The sequence below is a fragment of the Paramormyrops kingsleyae genome, chromosome 11, assembly GCF_048594095.1.
Source record: "Paramormyrops kingsleyae isolate MSU_618 chromosome 11, PKINGS_0.4, whole genome shotgun sequence".
In the NCBI taxonomy this organism is placed as follows: domain Eukaryota; kingdom Metazoa; phylum Chordata; class Actinopteri; order Osteoglossiformes; family Mormyridae; genus Paramormyrops; species Paramormyrops kingsleyae.
Genome location: NC_132807.1, coordinates 5,856,052 through 5,875,000, shown reverse-complemented (window position 1 = coordinate 5,875,000; position 18,949 = coordinate 5,856,052). Strand labels below are relative to the sequence as shown.

The following is an 18,949-nucleotide window of genomic DNA, read 5'->3' as shown; positions in this document are numbered from 1 at the left end:
TTCCTGCATTCCTTCCTCATCGATCTCGATGGCAGCATCAAAACTCTGAGATACTATGCCGGCTGGGCGGACAAGATTCACGGCAAAACGATGCCGGTCGGTGAGTGTGTGTGCGGCCAGCCTCCATTTAGGGAGACTTAAATCACTCAGGGATTACAGTAATTATAGTGATTATAATTTAGGCTTGTAGAATGTATACATTTCACAGTTCCTCCACGATTCAATGGTTTTATGCGTTCTCTAAAATTACAGGATGATCAAAAGACATTTGTCACCGGATTCCAGTCAGAGACAATAAAATGTATTAGCGGATGCTTACTGGGCAAGCTTAAAATAACACTGACCAGTGTAGTCCTGTATTAACCAACATTAATTAACCAGCAAGGGTCATTAACCATCTGAGGTTGCTCCCCACTCTTGTCTAGTTAATTAGTTGTCGAGGTAGTTAGTTGGTCACATTCACTGTCACATATTTTCTCTGGGTGCCAGGTGAACTTAACCTTTGCGGCCCAAGAGGGCTGGATCATCTGGAGAAATCCATGGATAATGAGTTTCAAGCAGATCCATTGTGTGAGGGAGACTCACTGTCTGTGGTGGCAGTGATGTTTGGAAATGTGAGATGGGAAGGCAGATTGAACACATCGCAGGGTCCCGGGATGCCGTATCCCTCACAGAGGATGTATGAAATGACAAGTGCTGTAAATCGCTTGTGTGACTGCAGGACAATTAGTGAGGCGTGGTCCGGTGTGGTACAAAGGGTTTCTTCTGTCGTTCGATGATACATTTCTTACGAGGCACAATGTCTCCGATGCCTGCAAGCAATTTCTGTGGGAAACTGTGCAGTTGTGTGGCGTGGAGATGCTAAGTGTCACTAGGCTCATGCGTGACATAATCGCAGTCCGTCAGAAGTCCCACCAGCACAGTGAGGTCGGCCTTAGTTAGTCACAGGGGGTCTGGGATTCCCTGGCACAGGAGGACCAGACTGTGGATGGGGGGGAGGGTTCATAAAGCCACCTTTTGAGGGACATTTACATTTATTTGTTTTAGCAGATGCTTTTAAGCAAAGTGACATGTGGCTGAGAGAGCATAGTCTGCCAGTCTGTGTAGCAATCAGGGTTAAGAGCCTTGCTCAAGGGTCCAGTGGTGAAAATTACTCTGCCGACCGTGGGATTTGAACCAATGACCTTCTGTTCACGGCGTCCGTGGGGACGGTGCTTTAGTTACCTCCTTCCAGGCACGCTTAACCTTGGCGAACCTTTTGCGGCCTGCCGAAATTCATTGTACGTCTTAAAATTCAATGAAATGTTCTGTTGCTTTCATCTTTTATTTCTTCTTCTGTTAATTTGTTTGTGTCCCATGTTTTTGCCAGATGACAATTTCATGTGTTTCACCAAACATGAGCCCGTCGGCGTGTGTGGAGCGATCATCCCGGTGAGTTGAGCACAGGCCTGGAGGCCTCCGCCCTCATCCTGCCTGCTGTGCGTGCCTCAGATGCTTGGTTCCCATTTCATTCTGACAGCTTTATGGAACCATGTTTTCCACTTGGTCCTGCAGGGGGCGCACTACCCAGGGAAGCAGACACTTCCACCATAACAGGGCTGGATAATTGATAGCCACAGTTAAAAATGCATTAATTAGTTTATATTTGGAGCCTATCTACTCTTCGATAATCTGCATTCAATGAATGCTATTTAATCTGTATACCTAATATGTTTGCTTAATGTATTAATATTTGCTTGATATATTTTGTGTTTCTACCATAAAAATGGCATCATCGATCAGCGCCGGTAAGGTGGGTTCCCCGTCCTACGTTACTGCTCAGGGTTCTTCTTGAGGACCAGCGTGGCCCCATAGCTGGTTACAGTCACCAGGGGGCGCTGCAGTAGCCGCTGCTCAGGCTGAGCAGTCTGTCGGTGTGGGGGGGGGGGGCCATCGCTGCCAATGATCGCCGCATTGCTAATAGATAATCCGCAAAGACAGCTCCTCCATCGACAACCCGCAGGTTGTGATTGTGTGCTCGGTTTAAACTCCACAAGGCGTGTGACGCGATTCAGAACGGCGAGGCCAAAGCCAGTAACTAAGCAGATGGAAATGGCAAAAGATGAGGCGTCCCACACCCGTTCATGTCAAGCCATGTAATGATGTTCATGGTGAATCCAGCCCTATCCACGTCATTACACTAGACAGAGCAAGACAATGGGTCAGGTAGTCACTGCCGCTATTCCAGCAGGTTTCAGGGTGTATTAAAAGACAGCTTTCATCTTAGAAGTAACCCGCTCTAATCACTTGTAAACGCTTTCACCATTGGGGGGATAGCATTACAAGGGCTGTACCAAAAACGGCATTTGTGACACATTCACAGGCTGATTTATTCCACTTTCTCTTAAGAAAAAATCGTTGTCTTGCTTGATAATGACATCTGTGACAAGCATGGCACTTAAAGTGTTGGGTAATTGTTTGGGTCGGGGCACTTTTTAATCTTAGCAGTGTCTAAAATATTAATGACTATTCAGGATTAGTCTGCAAAAACAGGGGTATGTGAGTTTATGGTGTTTTGGCAACACAGAAACAAAACGTTGTAGTTGTCAGACATGGGAGATTATATCATAAAGATGAAATTCATACTAAACAATTATGTGTAATTACTCTAAGCGTTCTGGCATGAAGTGAAAGTGAGTCACTGAGAGAGAAGTTGGACATTGGGAAACGAAAGATTTCCAGAGTTAAGGTCCGATCTCAGTTGCTGGAGCCGGTTTACTGTGGAAGTTAACAGTACTCCATTGGTCTGCAAGTGACTGTCTGATCTTTGTCACTGTAGCCAGCTCACTGTGGGAGTTATGGCCCTACATCATTTTGCATCTGACTGTCTGATGGCATTTGCTGTTAACAGCCCATGTGACTTTCTGAGGTCCATCGCTGCAGCCATCTCGTTAATGGTCCTACAGCAGTGTCCAGGACTGATCTTTAACCTGCTGCCACTCATTTGTGCTGATTTCACTGCCTCCACTAATGTCTCCCGTTCCTCATTCTCCTGTTCTCTCTGACCCAAATCCCTCATCTCTCACCAACACTAAATGCCCCAGTGGAACTTCCCCCTCCTGATGTTTGTGTGGAAGGTGGGACCAGCACTGTGCTGTGGTAACACTGTGGTCATCAAACCAGCCGAGCAGACGCCGCTCACTGCCCTCCACATGGGGGCGCTGATAAAGGAGGTGAGCCCCCAGCCCCCGAGACATTACTGAAGGGTCTTAGCTCTCAGATATTCACATACTTCTGCCCAAGTTGGGCATCATAATCCCAGCATGCTAATAATCTGTGATTATTACTCACCATATCACCACATTAATGACACATTAATGAATTTACTGTAGTTCAATGTTACTATCTACTATCGTTCCAGGAGAGTTTCCTACCTGTGGTTTTTTAAACAGAATGGAGATGGCTTATGTGTCTGGTCCTTTCTGCCGCTTAGAGAAAGTTCTGGCCTTTGCTGCTGTTTGTTTCTGTCTTGCTGCGTATAATGAGGACATTAATTAAGCTGAAGGCCCTGATTCTCTGCTTGCAGTCTGGCTTCCCTCCTGGGGTGGTCAACATCCTGCCAGGCTACGGGCCGACGGCAGGGGCAGCGATATCCAGCCACATGGAGGTGGACAAGGTGGCTTTTACCGGCTCTACAGAGGTACGCCACCTTCAATAAATGCCACCAAGGCGTGTGAGGGCCGGTGGCGCTCCCTTTGCACTGTTAAATGCACGGGGACTGCTCAGTGCTTCCTGGCTAATCGAATGCCAAACTGATGGTGTCAAATATCGGCTAACTGCCAGCAGAGCCCCATGGCTGCCTGCTCCTTCGTGGGAGCGAATGGCCTCCTATCACAGTCATTAAAATATTAACATTGACGTGACGCTGTAAAGGAGCACCGTGAAAGTGAAGGATCACGTTAAAAGAAAAGGTTTCCTCTTCAGGTTGGGAAATTAATCAAAGAGGCAGCGGCTAGGAGTAACCTGAAGAGAGTGACCCTGGAGCTGGGCGGGAAGAACCCCACCATCGTATTTGCCGACGCGGATTGTAAGTGAAACGGCACAGGGGGTAAACAGGACGGGCCAGAGAGTCTGTCGAAATACGGGTGGTAGGTGGGCACAGTGAACGCTGTTGACCAGAGGGACTACTATACATCACCAGTATGAGTACTGAGACCAAGATTTTGTTTCAACCAACTTGCTGAGTACTCTGTGACTGACTCTTTATATTCAATTCTGGTCTGGATTTTTACCCACCTGTGACAAATAGTACCAGGTCTGCAGGGTGTGTGTGTGAGGCTGTGTTCTTCGTGGTTCCCTGACCTCAGTGCGGCTGGCTGTGGAGGAGGTGCAGAGGGGCGCCTTCTTCAACCAGGGCCAGTGCTGCACTGCGGCCTCCCGCGTCTTCGTGCAGGAGCAGATGTACGAGGAGTTCGTGCGGCTCAGCGTGGAGAGCGCCGAGCGGGTGGTGGCCGGGGACCCCATGGACCCACGGACGGCACACGGGCCACAGGTGAGTCCCTGTCCTGCCGGCCGGGCCGGCGCGGCAGCTAAGCTAACCGCTCTCAGCGCGGAGCTGACATTGTCCCTGTCCTGCCGGGCGGGCCGGCGCGGCAGCTAAGCTAACCGCTCTCAGCGCGGAGCTGACATTGTCCCTGTCCTGTTGAGACAGATTGACCAGAAGCAGTTTGACAAGATCATGGATCTGATCAGGAGCGGCGAGCGAGAGGGCGCCACACTGGAATATGGAGGCCGTCCCATGGATCGTAAAGGCCTCTTCATTCAGCCCACCATCTTCTCAGGGGTCAAAGACCACATGCGCATTGCTAAAGAAGAGGTACTCCTCCGTCAGCCCGTCACAGCATGAACTCTCGATGATTCAGACATAGCTCAGTGCTTGATAACTTCTCGGTACTTAGATTAGTAAATGCTTTATGAGTGTGCAATACTGCCACCTCTAGGCTGCCTATCTAAACTGCACCTTTTCGGCACATTTTCATTTCAATCCCATGTCATATTGAAATCATACAGAAGGAGCAAGCCTCGAGTTATCATGGGTTGTACATGAATGCCCCCCCCCATGAAAAAAAATTACAAAGTATACCATCACCCCTCACCATCCCCTTAAATTGTTCTGTGTAGTTTCACTCACGTAACGGTTAACCCCTACCCTGCCCTAACCATAACCATAAGTAACCTAACAAAATACAAGAGTTTTTGCATTTTTAGTTTTTTCATAGCAGTCACCGATTTTTATAAAATAGTTTTCCCTTATGGGGACCAGGAAACTGGTCCCCATAAGGGAAAAAAAACGGATTTTTATCACGTTATGGGGACATATTATGTCCCCATAAGGATAGGTAAACCGGCTCTCTCTCTCTCTCTCTCTCTCTCTCTCACACACACACACACACACACACACATGCTGGCTTACCTATCTAAATGGGGACTGTCCATTCATTTCTATGGGAAAAACCCTAATCCCAATCACGACACCCTTACCACCTACCCAGCCCTAACTTTAACCATGACTAACCAACCAAAATACAAGAATTTTGGCACTTTTACTTTTTTGATTGCATTCACAGATTTTTTGTTATAAAATTGAGGTCATCCAAATGGGGAATCGAAGAAGTGTCCCCAAAAGTAAGTAAGTTTCAGGTTTTACTACACTTTGGGGACATTTTGGTCCCCAAATGTGATCTATGCAAACCCACCTCCACCCACCCACACACAAAAACGCACACACACACACACCATGATGGGATCCACCCCCTCCCCCAAAAGACGATTTGAACCCCACCACCATCCTTGAAATATTCTTTCATCTCAGCTGTACAGAAGTGTAGCAACAGGCATTAATAACAGTTATAACTGGAAACCAGTTATAACTGGAAACTTTTCAGCATTTTCAAAATAAACCAGGGGTGCAAGAGTGTTGGTGTCAGGGTAAAATCTGCAGGTTCACACTCACTGGCTAATTTCCCAGTAAGGGATCCGGTTAATTCAGACCTGGATCCCGGCAGACGTAGAGTGTCACCACTGTCATTCGTACGAGACTCACAGTGGCCCATTTATCACAATCAGCTAAATGACCCTGAAGAGCAGAAGGAGAGAGATGCTAAAAAAGCATTTCAAAAAATGTTGCTGGTAGCTGCGCCGTTGGTGTTTTTAGGGGTATAGTTTGGTTTGCGGTCGCATGCTGCGTGTGACGCAGCTTTCCTGCTAGGCTGCATGCCACTTCCAGGGTGAAGGGGAGAGGGGCATTTCATATCATGTGACATCCTACTGGCCTGCGACGCCTCTCCTGTCATGCCCCACCCCCTCGTTTACCTCGTGTGGAATCCCCATGTGATCAGCTGTTTCTTATTGTTATTCATTAGTCCAATGTATTTAAGTCTGTGTGTGTGAAAATGCACTATACAAATAAAATTGAATTGTAAATAATATTATTCTGCTTTTGCTAAGTGTCACCAACGATTCCTTTCTAACAGCCATGTCCCACATGCCACTGAGGTTTTCCAGATTTTACAACCAATGAGCCACATGTTTGGAATCTGACCTCCAGCAGATTTAAAATGAAACAGCTCCACATTCTTTTTTCAAGTCTGACTGCCTCTGATCGCCTCTCTTTCAGATCTTTGGCCCGGTGCAGTGCATATTCTCATTCAAAAGCCAGGAAGAGGCGATAGAGAGAGCGAATGGGACGCCGTATGGTCTGGCTGCTGCCGTGTTCACGCGCGACGTGGACCGGGCACTGAGCGTCTCTGCCGCTCTGCAGGCTGGCACCGTCTGGTAGGTTGGTCCTGCCCGGCAAGCCTGCCCTCCCGTTCAGCCATATAGTAGGTAAACGCAGTATCTAGGTCTGCAGGTGTTTTTTTAAGATGGACCCGCTTTCTCTGCCTTTACTCTTGCAGGGTGAACTGCTACAATGCCCTTCATGCCCAGACCCCCTTCGGTGGCTACAAAATGTCAGGAAATGGAAGAGAGCTGTAAGACCACACTTCCATTGCCAATCTTCCATTTCCATATATTCATCATAATAATAATCGTTCATGATTGTATGCAATGGTGTCCAGTTATTGGTACCTCTGACGGAAATGCATTAAAATATTATAAAAACCAAACAGTAACATTACAGAGACAAACTCAAAATGCCAAGATGTTTATTAATGCTTCGATGGAATCAACCAAATTATTCATTTAAATAAAAATCAGTTTCACAGGTTTCACCATTAAGAGCACTCTTAAAGATTATTGTGAAATAAGTCTACCAAATTTAAACCGGGAATGAAAGCCACCTTATTCAAGTTTCAAAGAATCATCGCTTCCTGTTTCAGGGTATAAAAATGATGTAACACACTTGGAAAATCAATTCCAAATAATATTCCATTGGAATATTGATAAACTATGATCATTTTTGGAATTTTGCATTTTTTAATATATCCCTTTATTGTTATTTATTATTTGTTTTTTAATAGTTAAAAAATATTTTAGTGCATTTCCAGTCAGGGATGCCAATAATTCTGGAGCATTGTAACAAATAGCTTGTCTGTAGCTATATATATAAAATTTGTACAAGCAGAGGTAAAAATATATATTTAGCAATTGTTGATTTTTTGTGGCTATATATCAGGAAATTTGTACCAAGAATTGTACCATAATTACTCACAGTGAATGTCTGTAATTAGAATATAACACAAAATTTGCATAAATAGTTTAATTGTAAAGTCAGGAGGCCACCTCTGTTAGGTGTGTGGTGCTTCATCATGTAGACATTGTGTTTTCTAACGAAGCTCTCGTTTGGTTTTGCAGTGGTGAATATGCCCTGGCAGAGTACTCTGAAGTGAAAACTGTCACTATCAAGGTGGCAAAACAGGACTGAGCAAGTCGGCGTGAAAAGCTGACAGGCCTGTGACCATGTGGGCACTTAGGAAGAGCGTGGTACTCACTGAGCGGTCTGCGCAACCTCACCTTCACCCCTTGTCACCTTCCTGCCTCCCTGCCTTTGCCTCTCCTCACCTCCTTACGTGCACCCCTCCAGGTCTCCTCACCTTTACCCCTCGTCACCTCCTCACCTTCACCCCTCCTCGCCTCACTGTTTCCTCCCCTCCTCACCGATGCCTCTCCTCACCTCCTTACCTTCATCCCTCCTGTGTGCCTCTGCCTCTCCTCGCCTTTTGCCTCTGTTCACCCTGACCTCTTTGCCTCCACCCCTCTTCACCTCTATCTGTCAGCTCTTGCTCAGGGACTCTTATGAGTGTGAGCCTGGTTCCGGAGCAATGTTGGGCAGACGATGGGAGTTTGCTGCTGTACAAAGAAATGACTACAGCAGCAGTTAAAATGAACTTTTTAAGTCTGTACAGATTTATCAACTTACAAAACAATGCCGGTGATTTTATTAATATAGATCTTACGCATGCTGAGGCCAAGATTCATACTCTTGTTCTTGTTTGATCGATGCTGATCGATAAGCAGACATCAATTAGTTTTTCCTTGTATTTCAGAGATACTGCACAACCCATATCTGTAGAGGTAGCCTTCGTCCTGTAGTCAGAATAATCACTGTTTGGATATAAGGTAAATTATATACATATACAATGTAAAATATAGCCAGTGTAAAACCATATAATTGTGTTGTTTCAATATACTATGTGTCATGCATCTAAATTGACCATAAACTTGGAAGTGCAGTTATGAAATCAGCATTCTGTGCAAAGTAAGTTTTTGTTTTGTCTTTTTTTGTCAAGCGTTACATTTTTCACACCATAAAAAAGTTTAAAGAGTGCATTTTATTTAATAACATTAAATAGATTTTAATATGTTGAAAGAGCTGTCACAATGATGAAATATGTAATATTTCAGATGGTTTATAACCTTCTAGTTTTACCTTCAAAAGGCTTATCTGGTTTCTGTAGGTTTTCTTTTTAAAGTGAGGCTTCTTTTTAATATCAGTTGTTTTGGATAAAAAATTGTACATCTTACAAATATTTTTTTAATTTAATTTCTTATGCTTTTGTAGATCATATAAAATAGTTCACAAGAAGGGTTTGAGTAATTTAAAAGGTTGATTTATATTGTAAATCGTAACTAAATATAGGATACTCATGTGAATAATGTTAACCAAATTGTCCAATGACTTAACTGATTACTCAATAAAGCTAGTAATTGATATTTTGTATCAATATTTAAATATGAATTAATAAAGGTTACAAAACAATAGTCAGTCATTTTCTGTATTTGATCATTTTGTTATCTTGATTAACTGGTTGGATATACTTTATTTTCCCATAAACAGTCAGAATAAGTGTTTTGATCTGCTCACTGTGAACATAATACTAGTATTAATAATTAGTCATCAAGGTCACCATGTTTTGTTTATGTATTAAATGTATTTGATGTATGAGCAACAGCCAGTAATCCCATTGAAATTTACATTACTTGGCTGTTTGTCTATTAATAGGAGCTGGTATGACATGGAAGCTGGTTGGCTGCATTATGTAATAAAATATTACATAAACACACAAGGTACATTATTGGTAGGGATTAAATCATCCTCAAATCCCCCCCGCATTATTGGTAGGGACGTGCCCATACCGTCCAAACCCAAATCTACACCCCTTGTTTTAAAGAGAGTGAGTACAAATTGAAATCACTCTATGAGTTTTATTAATATTCATATGAACAAAACTTTTTATACAAATCTGATCCGTAAAAAGCAGCTGTGGCCGACGTTCAGAGATCTGATTCAGTTCTGAGTGCAATTCGAAGTTCTGTCGGGTCAAAGTTCTCCTGACATGAATTGACAATGAGACTAATGAATGGAACAAGTTGTGAGTGGAGATGCTAATTACATAGATGTTAGAAAACTGTGTCAAGAACTCACAGGCACAGCACATGTAAATGGTAGGTCACCACTCTGAACGATGAAGCTAAACACAGGAAACGGTCCTTCTTGGGTTTGGTGCCCCAAGACCCAGTAACAGATTTGCAATGGCAGCCATAAGGCGCTTATGGTGCATTAACGGTAAATACAATGCTCACAGAGAGATCATTACTTTTTTGGAATGAGAGACACATCAGTCACCTCTCACGTTAAATCACACTGCAGGAAGTTCACATGCCCGTAACAGCAGTCATTTGAAACAAAGGCATCTCTTCATCAGTGATTATTAAGAGGTGACTTCAGTCCAAAAAAAAAAACAGGTCTTTCAAGGTTTTCAAGCGTGGTCATATTGACATTCACCATACCATGGAAAGAATGTTTTGAGGAGGCCCTCGGGCAGTAGAGCGAGGAGTATGAAGGCCTAGCCGGCAGGCTGTAGAGTGAGGGTGCGTGCCTGCGGAGGTAGGGTGCAGAAGCTTTGCAGGGCAGACCCTCTGCTGGCCGTAATCTGCATTGCAGGGCAAAGAAGAAGCAGAGCTATCTGCAACAGCACGGAGACTGCAGACAAAGCCTCCACGCGGCTGTGGATGACGAGGGCAGATCTGGGAGGGATCGGTGCTAGGGCACAAGCTGAGGCCTGGTCAGCCTGAGCTGGGTGTCTGAAGTTTGAAAGGCCTGAAACACCAACGACCCCAGGTAACGTTGCGTGATGTGCCTAGGCATAGCGTCAGAAGATATATTACTGTAACACAGACAGTGGTATACAGTGCAACATGTGAATCACTGAACCACTACAGAACATCACTGAGCTTCTCTGTAAGTTACAATCATTATTATTACTAATGAAATAGGCATTTCAGGAAACTGCAGTAGTGTGATATTCACAGCCATGTGACTGCCAAATGATATTTATGCACTAGCCCTAATTGCTACTACAATCTAACACTTAGATGCTTCATTTCCATATTTAGCCCCTAATGTGTCATTTTCCTCACTTGCACATTAGCTATACTGCTAAATTAAAATAAATGCAAAATATAATAAAATGTCTTTTGCATGTTCGTATGCTTACACCGTCGAGGTCTCAGCTTGTAAGTTGGCGCCATGGAGAAAACACGCCTTTGTCAACTTGGCTAACAAATTTACGTACTTCCCTTTTGAAAAAGGCCCACATCTGGAGCATTCGAGTGTTATTTTCATATTAAAACTATCCTTATGTAATGAAGCTGCCTTCTGCATAAGCCTCCTTCATTACAAGCCACAGCCATTAAACACTTGTTGTTTGCCTTTATCTCCTGCCCTGTAGATAGTATTGCTTTTTATAAGTAGCTTTTGTTTGTTCAGTGTCAGGTGAATGTTTAAGTACAACACACCCAACCCGACCTTCTTGCATAAGTTCTAAAACTCAACTCATCTTGCGTGTTAATATAATTAAGTAACTTAATTACAAAATTGTTAATTATTTTTTAGCGATTTCTTTAAAAAATATAAGGGCTTGAAAACAACGCACACGCCTATAACTGCTGAACAATGATTGACAGTAGAAGTCATTTTTGAATTTGCATGAGACCTGCAGAGCCGTCCTGTAAATAATAATAAGCCTTGGGTGACCATATTTTGCTTTGCAAATTCAGGGGGCAGGACACATAGATATCGTGCGTCAAAGAAACGCAAATATGCACTCACAAAACTATTCTGAATGTAGAAAGCAAATGTCAATATGAATCAAAGCGAAATCCCGGACAAAAAAGAGGACAAGTCCGGGGGAAAAAATAATGATAATAATAGTATTAAACACATTTCTACGGCCGCTATAGACTAGTTGGTTAATGCTGGAATCAATGGTAGTCGCGTATGTTGCTTTAAATGTGGGCGTCACTCGAAAAGAACGTTTGATTTTAGGATTTTGCCTGTTTCTGTTTAGTGGTGGCAATGCATACATCTTCTTTGACCCAGATTATACATAATGTAATTTGTGAATTGCTTCGCGCAACTTCGGTAAGTGTCACATGGGTCATAAAAACAACAAACTACTTGGGAACTTTTAGCATTAATAGAGCAGTACCTTTTCCCTTACCTGTCAGTCAGATAGACACTTACATTAAGTATCATTATTAGGCCTGTTACAATACGTCAGTAATGTTCACGTGAAGGGGGTAAACAATGGCGTAGGAGATTATTTCTGATTGGTGGACGCAATTTAAATACTAAAGTCTGTTTACTGTGGACGAATGAAGCAGAATTAAATACGGGGGCATCCCGCCCCGGTCCCTCCTGGTTCCTCCTGCGTCCTGCGCCGCCAGTAAGCAGATGCGCTTCTGCAGACCACGCTGACTGACTGTAAGTGATTTTTAGGATTGAGGAAGTGGCTGCTTTTTCGGAGCGGTAGCTCCGTCCCCATGTCGCCAAGCCCGTGTTCACCGTGGAAATGAGCTGTTTGCGTCCACTTGTGTCTCACCAGAGCAGCTAGAGCGGTGCCGTTAGCACGGCGCGAGCGACCGGATCGGCGGTAAGTGGAATGTCGGACTCACACTTTTTTTTTTTGAGCGGCACCGGCGCTTCTTTTTGCTTTTTATATCTCTTGTGTTTTCCTACGTAGAAGTGAAAAGAACAATGAAATATAGGCGCATTAGGTTTGAATGTTAAAATCTGCAGAACATTTAGTATGTTTGAGCCCAGGCTAGCCGTAAACTGTCGCCGGTCTCGAACCGTGAGGACTCCGTTTAACAATTAATGCTCTCGTTAACGATTTAATAATGCCATTTACTCGTCCGTTTGAGCTTTGTGTGAAACTGCCACGCTGAATAAACGTAGTTTATGTAACTGAGTATAACGTCTCTTATAACATATATCAAATGTTAGGCAGTAAAAGGAAGTGGCGACTACGAAGTTTATTATACGGTGCATTAAATGTTTTATAAAATCATTTTTTCAGCGTTAGGACATTTTGAGTTTTTGTAATGGTTCGTCAGAAAGGAGCTTTTAGAAACATTTGTATGTAAGTGTTAAGCCAGGCACTGGGCGTAATGTCGGTGTAGGAGGAGCAGAATGGTTGCCGTCTTTGGCCGTGAATGACGGTCTTTTTCGGGGACTTTACGTGTTATTAAAACATGCAAAACCCTCCCAGTACGATGTTGCAGTATGAAACTGTCAGTGAAGGTGTGGGCTTTTCGTGGGCTTTACGTGTTTTAATTATAAAGTTGTATGTGGAAGTGTCTTGTTAGACATAAATGTTTTATTTATTTATTGGAGAAGTTGACGGACAGGGAAGGGGGACGTCCTGTAGCAAATGTTTTTTCAGCAAATGCTTGTCAATGTTGTGTGTTTTTTTTTTTTTTACACACACCTAATGATGATATCGTTTTGCTTCAGGTCCACCCAGCTATGGTCTCTTAGTGAAGCATCTGGTTCTGCTTTGCCTGTCCTTGCGGGTGAAGCTGGTGGACCATGTATTGGTCTGTTGGAGACACTGCTAAAGACATGGAAGAACAAGATGGTGAGAGAACAACCTTTGAGCATTTCTGTCAGTGTTTGAATGTATATTTGTTTATATCACATGATCCCATGATGCAGTTTTCCTATCTTGCTGTTTTTAATAATTTTTCGTGCAATTAGTATTTTTACATTAATTCAATGTCAAATGTTGTACAGTGCTTGCCTTTGTGTGATGGCACTTTATAAGACACGTATCAATGTTATACAAGGCTCGAGACTGATCATTTCTAGAGACAGTGTGACAAAATTTTATAACTAGGCACACCATTGCAAATATACCCCATGTTTTTTAAAACCATCATTTTATATCATGTGAAACAGCAAGAGAGCAAGAATTGTGTGTGTGTGTGTGTGTATATGCACGTATGTTTGTACGTGTGCGTAACCAAGATATGGTGCTTTCCCACCACATGAACTTTTTTTTCTGGAACCAGGAACTCTGTTGTCAGGAACTCAGTCTGATTGCTGTTCCTTGGGGCACTACTGGTTTGGGGCTACATTGCTGACTGGTTGACCAAACTGCACAGAAGTGCATGGAAAGGAGAGTAAAGTAGTAGAGCAAAAATTGAGCAGATGGTTTATCATCCATTATTTTTGGGTGACAGTGCAGTTTCCTATGAATTATGTGTGAAGTTTAAGCTGTGAACTTTTTGCTTCTCCCATGCTTATTTAACATAGTACCTGTTGTGTGGTGGGAAAGCGACACGTGAAAGTGACAAGGAACTACTGAAGTTCCCGATCCTGATGGGCCAGGTTCTTAAAGTTTTGTGGGAAAGTGCCTCGTGAAACAATCATAAAGCACAACAACAGCTCAAAACGTAATCTATGCAGCGACAGATGGTATAGGGGCTGACCACATACCTTAAGTTTACCTTTTGTAAATATTATTTCGTGTTTTATATTTTAAAAAGCAGTGCTTAGCATAACGATTTTTCTCTTAATCACAACTTTGTGACTTTTTCCTTTAAAATAAAACATAACATTTATTTCTGGGTTTGTTGCATAGCATGTCATTTTAAGTGGTGCACTTAAATTTTGTGCTGGTCCTCCTAAAATTTTCAGTAAGGAGCACCAGTGCTACTAGTGGAAAAAGTTAGTCTGGAGCCCTGTTATAGGAAAGCAATTGTCACTTCAGATTAGGGCTGAACGGTAAAACAATACCAATGATTATCGCGATATAATTTTCCTTGACATCGATATGCAGAATACGCGATGAAAGTTCGATATGATTTAAGACTCTGTCGCTGGCGACACATTTTGCATCACAATAAAATGACATTACTTTGTCTGTGACTGCTTGTCAGGACCGACAATGGAGCACAAGTGCAGGCACAGCTGTAAAAACACAAATTTATGGAACAAATAAGAGAATGTAATAGGGCAGGCAGGCAAACGAAAGACAACAGTCAAACTCACCGGGAGAGCAGGTAAGTCCAGAGCAAACCAAATTCAAAATGCAAATCCACAGGAAAATTCCGTCCAAGAAAGCCATCCATCCTTCTGAAAACACTTATCCTTATCAGGATTGCGGGGGGTCCAGAGCCCATCTCAGAGGATATGGGTGCAAGGCAGGGAACAACCGAGGATGGGGTGCCAACCCATCACAGGACCACAAAAAAATCCACACAGCAATAATCCACATAAAATTCACAAACGCTAGGAAGAATCAGTGACAGTGTTTTGTAGATGCTGACTAAAATAACCTGTTCAGCTTCTTCAGATTTGTAAAATATGAAATGGATTGGATTTGTAACATAAATTTACGCCATTGAATGCTAATTCCACTAGCATTTGATGCTGACATAAGATTCTCAGTGACCTGCTAGCGGAAATTAGTACGTAGTAAATTATGATGTACACAGTTTGAACAGTAAGCACCTCTTTGGTTTTTATGTCATTATTGTTGCTCTCCAAACCTGGCGACCCATTTACTGAGCCGACTGTTCTGCAGTAGAAAACCCAAAGCGACCTGGAATCACACTGTAACCACCCTGTAATTACTTTTTTTGCTGTGCGGCTCGTGTATGTGTCGGTTCCTGTATGCCAGTGGAAAAGCGCATGATGTAATGATGTTGATCATAACCAGCAAAGGCTTCTGATCATTTGAAACAAGATGCATGGTGTGGGCCCCAAAACCTTGGGTATTACTGGTTGTTGGTGTGCAGGAAACAGCGACTGGCGGGTGAGATAATAATAGAACCAAGAACTGAAACGCGTTGAGACACTGGCGTGCAGGCCACCGTGACATCACCCCCAACCCCCCCCCCCCCACCCGTTGAGACGATTAACCTTGGCTCCACATGTCAGGCCTGGGCCTCCAGCCCAGAGTATTCAAGTAGGAGATACAGCCTCTGTCGTCGGCCATATTCAGATAATGTCCTGAAGCTCTGATTCTGGAATCGGCTTTATGTGCAATGAACAATGATGTCCACAGTGTTGTCACTGAAGTGCTGTGAAAAAGGACGTGTATCTGTGTTTCATTCAGCTGCCAGCTAGTGGCAGGACTTTGGAAATTCTGTGCAGTGTTAACTTCGTAAATTCCAGAAGGACAATGAGGAAGGCAGGCATGAATCTAAAATGACCAAGAAGTTACTGGGTAAATGAAGGGGATTGTGCAGCTGTGTGTATGTGTGTGTTTGTGCTGTTAGGAAAGCCGTCCTGAGCGTGTGCGCCGTGTTAGCGGAGTGTGTGCTGAGTAAAAGGGCTCTTCATCTGCTCTGGACGCAACAGAATGAGATGCCTGTGCCCGGCTCTCAGAGCCGTACTCCTGCTGTCTAGCAAGGCGCAAACCAGCCCCGGAGGTCGCTCCCGGTGACAACGTCCTCCCCTGGCTCCCCTCCCCCACCGTAACGCTCCCGTGAGTGTCAGGGGAGGATTTGGTTTCGGAGTATTGGACGGCTGGTACGTGTGGGCCCGCCTCACGCTGCCGGAGAGCTCATCCGATAAACTAAGAGCCCACCCCCTCCGTGCCCCACATGCCCGCCCTCTCCCTGATTCCCACAGAGATCAGACACCGTGTCCCTTGTAGGCGGTGGTACAGTCAGGCAGGCAGGCGAGTAAGCGAGCGGGTGAGTGAGACGGTCTGCAGCCCTCGCAGGCGCAATGCGGGAGTGGCGGGCATCGCAGGAGGAGTCAGGGGCAGTATGATAAGGTACGTGTGAGATGGGGATTCAGCGCCCTGTATGAGCTGCAGGGATTCATGGATCCCAAACATTTGACAAAGATGTTAGTTTAGCTGTGAGCGTTTCAATACAGCAGACACTGCGCAAAATGCGATGGATGTTTTGACTGTTCTGACTCGTTAGGATAAATTTGGTGGGAGAACATTGATATTGTGTTTTATGTAGTTTTGCTTGGCTTTTAGCAGATCCTGAACATACAAACAAAAATGCTTGTGCACTTCTGGCACCTGAATATGACCCTTAATTGTCGGATGCTTTGTTTTTTGAAAATTTTGAGTTGGATGCTACTTTTGATCTGGGACGAATCGGGAATTCCGCTGTCTCAGGAACACATTAAAGGTTGTGTCACATGAGTGACCGTGCCCGTATTAGGCAGTAATGCTAAGCCAGATTGTGCGGTTGTACCTTTTGATCAACAACTCCTTGTCATTGTGCTTTTTTCAGCTAGATTGGAGTTCACAGATGCATTGCTGGTAGTATAAATGTGCCTTTTAATTTAGCGAGACGGGGGACTGATGTGAGTGTCTAGCATGTTCACACTCTGCATTTCTGTGCAGAGTCTCTGTGTAAACACTATCGCCCCATCCTCTGGCTCTGATGCTGGATCATTGGTCTGCTTGCACTTTATATTGGCTTGTTACTGGGACATCCCTTTGCATCTTTAGATGTATTTTTAATTCACAGTAGTTTGTAAATGGCACGTAGAATTCTGAGACCCTGATCAGCTGTGATGAAAAGGGAGGAGATATGTTTTATTTAAACCTTTTATTTAACCTGGCAAGTCATGAAGAACGATTTACTTACAATGGCAGCCTAGCAAAAGGAAAAGCCTCTTGAAGAACAAAATGAAAAGGATAGAAAAAATGGATGGGGAGGCTGGAATGATAAGTCAGGAACCGGCTTGATGCACCGTGTGTCAATTTCTAAAATGTTTACATGGGGCTGGGATCAGGCCACCCGGGATAACGTCATTTCTCAAGATCAAGGATCGCTACTGTTCCCCAGAGAGGAAGAGTAGAAGGGAGAAGAGGCTTCACACTATTGACCCAGACAAATAATGCTGTGTTGCCATGCTGCAGCTGAGAGAGGCCACTACTTCTCTCTCGGGGACGTCGGAGGTGCAGGGTAGAGCACGCTCACTTTGACAAAGACTAATTTTTGGTGCATTTATAACAAAAGCAGTGTGTTAGTCAAAATACCAGATTTATGTACTCTTTATAGTAAATTCATGGCTTTAAGTAAATTAACTTGCTGCTTCTGATGGTAGATAACCATTTCTGTGATACAGCCCTCGTTGTTAGCATGGCAATAAAAGTCAGCATAACTTACTATTTTTTTTCTGTGTTTCTAAGTTTTGATTTGGGGGTTTGAAACTGAAGCAATTTAAGACAGACTTTTAACTGAAATGTTTCTGCTGTGGCAGAGGTTGCATGTAAACACTCGTGTGATTGGCCAGGTTTTGTGCTCGTGGCGATTTGGCCAGATGTGACTTTCGCGGGGGATAGGGGAGGTATCTAACCGCAGTGGGGTTAGATGCGAGGCTCCACACTGTGTCCATTTGCCCTTCAATCCTGGCAGCTCGAAGGCTATCGACGTGAGACAGGACCCCCCCCTTCTAATGGTTACGGCCTCTCAGGAATTCTCAGGTCTCCTGTCTGACTCAGCCTCTTAATTATTCATACTGGCCTTCATATTAAGCCTACGGGGAAAGATTCCCCTATTCCATCAGTTTGCTGGAAGTGTGCAGCTGCGGATTTCCTAGTTGGTATAATGAAACGCACAACCGGCAATGTTCCTAGGTCCTGGAAAGAAGGTCCTTAGAACCAGAACATTTTTCATCTTACCATGGTTTTCTTGGCATTGAATCTATGGCTTCCTTACCAACTCGCATGAGGGATAGAATACAGCTGGCTGGCTAATCGCTATGTAGGGTGATAAATACTTTTATCTGTGCAAAATTACTCCCAGCTGTGACTTACTGTGCTGGCGAGTTGGGTGGGTGGACATTCGTTAAGCAGGTTTTGTTTAAGGCACGTACCTCTGATCAAAGATGTTTGGATTCTTCTGGGACTCTGCAAGTCAGTTAAATTTCCCTGTATCCATGTCCATGTTTTTGGAGGCGGGGAAACGGCGATGTCACCTTACATGCAGAACAATAATATCACCTTGAGTCCGGCAGCTAAAAATACCAGATTTTCTCATGCAGGCTGCAGATCGGAAACAATTTTTATGTGTCTGTTCTGTGGGACCGGTTCTGCAGTTACGACTTCCCATGTTCCCGCTGTCGCACCTTGCACACGGAGCTCTGTTATTGAGATGAACCGGAGTGATTAGTGGTCCCCGCGTCCCAGATGGAGAGATGCACCCC

The 18,949-nt window shown here is 44.0% G+C and overlaps 2 protein-coding genes and 1 long non-coding RNA gene across 10 annotated transcripts in view; 2 read left to right on the top strand and 1 right to left on the bottom strand.

Annotated features, from left to right (window-relative positions):
• The window catches only part of LOC111844960 (retinaldehyde dehydrogenase 3-like), a 12,386-nt gene extending 3,138 nt beyond the window's left edge, over nucleotides 1-9,248 (top strand). The window contains exons 4-13 of the mRNA XM_023813915.2: nucleotides 1-100; nucleotides 1,370-1,431; nucleotides 3,084-3,212; nucleotides 3,566-3,679; nucleotides 3,964-4,066; nucleotides 4,347-4,531; nucleotides 4,691-4,855; nucleotides 6,656-6,813; nucleotides 6,936-7,010; nucleotides 7,834-9,248. The exon at nucleotides 1-100 is cut by the window's left edge and continues 30 nt beyond it. Coding sequence (XP_023669683.1) covers nucleotides 1-100; nucleotides 1,370-1,431; nucleotides 3,084-3,212; nucleotides 3,566-3,679; nucleotides 3,964-4,066; nucleotides 4,347-4,531; nucleotides 4,691-4,855; nucleotides 6,656-6,813; nucleotides 6,936-7,010; nucleotides 7,834-7,903 — 1,161 coding nt within the window. The 3' untranslated portion in view covers nucleotides 7,904-9,248. The remainder of the gene's footprint in view (nucleotides 101-1,369; nucleotides 1,432-3,083; nucleotides 3,213-3,565; nucleotides 3,680-3,963; nucleotides 4,067-4,346; nucleotides 4,532-4,690; nucleotides 4,856-6,655; nucleotides 6,814-6,935; nucleotides 7,011-7,833) is intronic.
• A 416-nt stretch (nucleotides 9,249-9,664) lies between these two features.
• LOC140593430 (uncharacterized) lies at nucleotides 9,665-12,117 on the bottom strand. Of its 2 annotated transcripts, none has more exons than XR_011993754.1 (2): nucleotides 11,982-12,117; nucleotides 9,665-10,619 (listed from the first exon to the last, which is right to left on the bottom strand). It is a non-coding gene; the product is annotated as an uncharacterized lncRNA (long non-coding RNA). The 2 variants fall into 2 exon arrangements; XR_011993755.1 differs by lacking the exon at nucleotides 11,982-12,117 and adding an exon at nucleotides 10,977-11,868.
• lrrk1 (leucine-rich repeat kinase 1) overlaps nucleotides 10,493-18,949 on the top strand; it is a 36,026-nt gene continuing 27,569 nt past the window's right edge. For 2 of the 7 annotated variants that reach the window (XM_072717907.1, XM_023814079.2), the window contains exons 1-3: nucleotides 12,107-12,244; nucleotides 12,366-12,413; nucleotides 13,277-13,400. In XM_072717907.1, the coding sequence (XP_072574008.1) occupies nucleotides 13,352-13,400 (49 nt within the window). In that variant the 5' untranslated portion in view covers nucleotides 12,107-12,244; nucleotides 12,366-12,413; nucleotides 13,277-13,351. Of the gene's footprint in view, nucleotides 10,601-11,859; nucleotides 11,903-12,106; nucleotides 12,245-12,365; nucleotides 12,414-12,505; nucleotides 12,903-12,931; nucleotides 13,064-13,276; nucleotides 13,401-15,789; nucleotides 16,551-18,949 lie in introns of those variants that run through there. The other 5 variants (XM_072717903.1, XM_072717904.1, XM_072717906.1 and 2 more) reach the window with 5 other exon arrangements.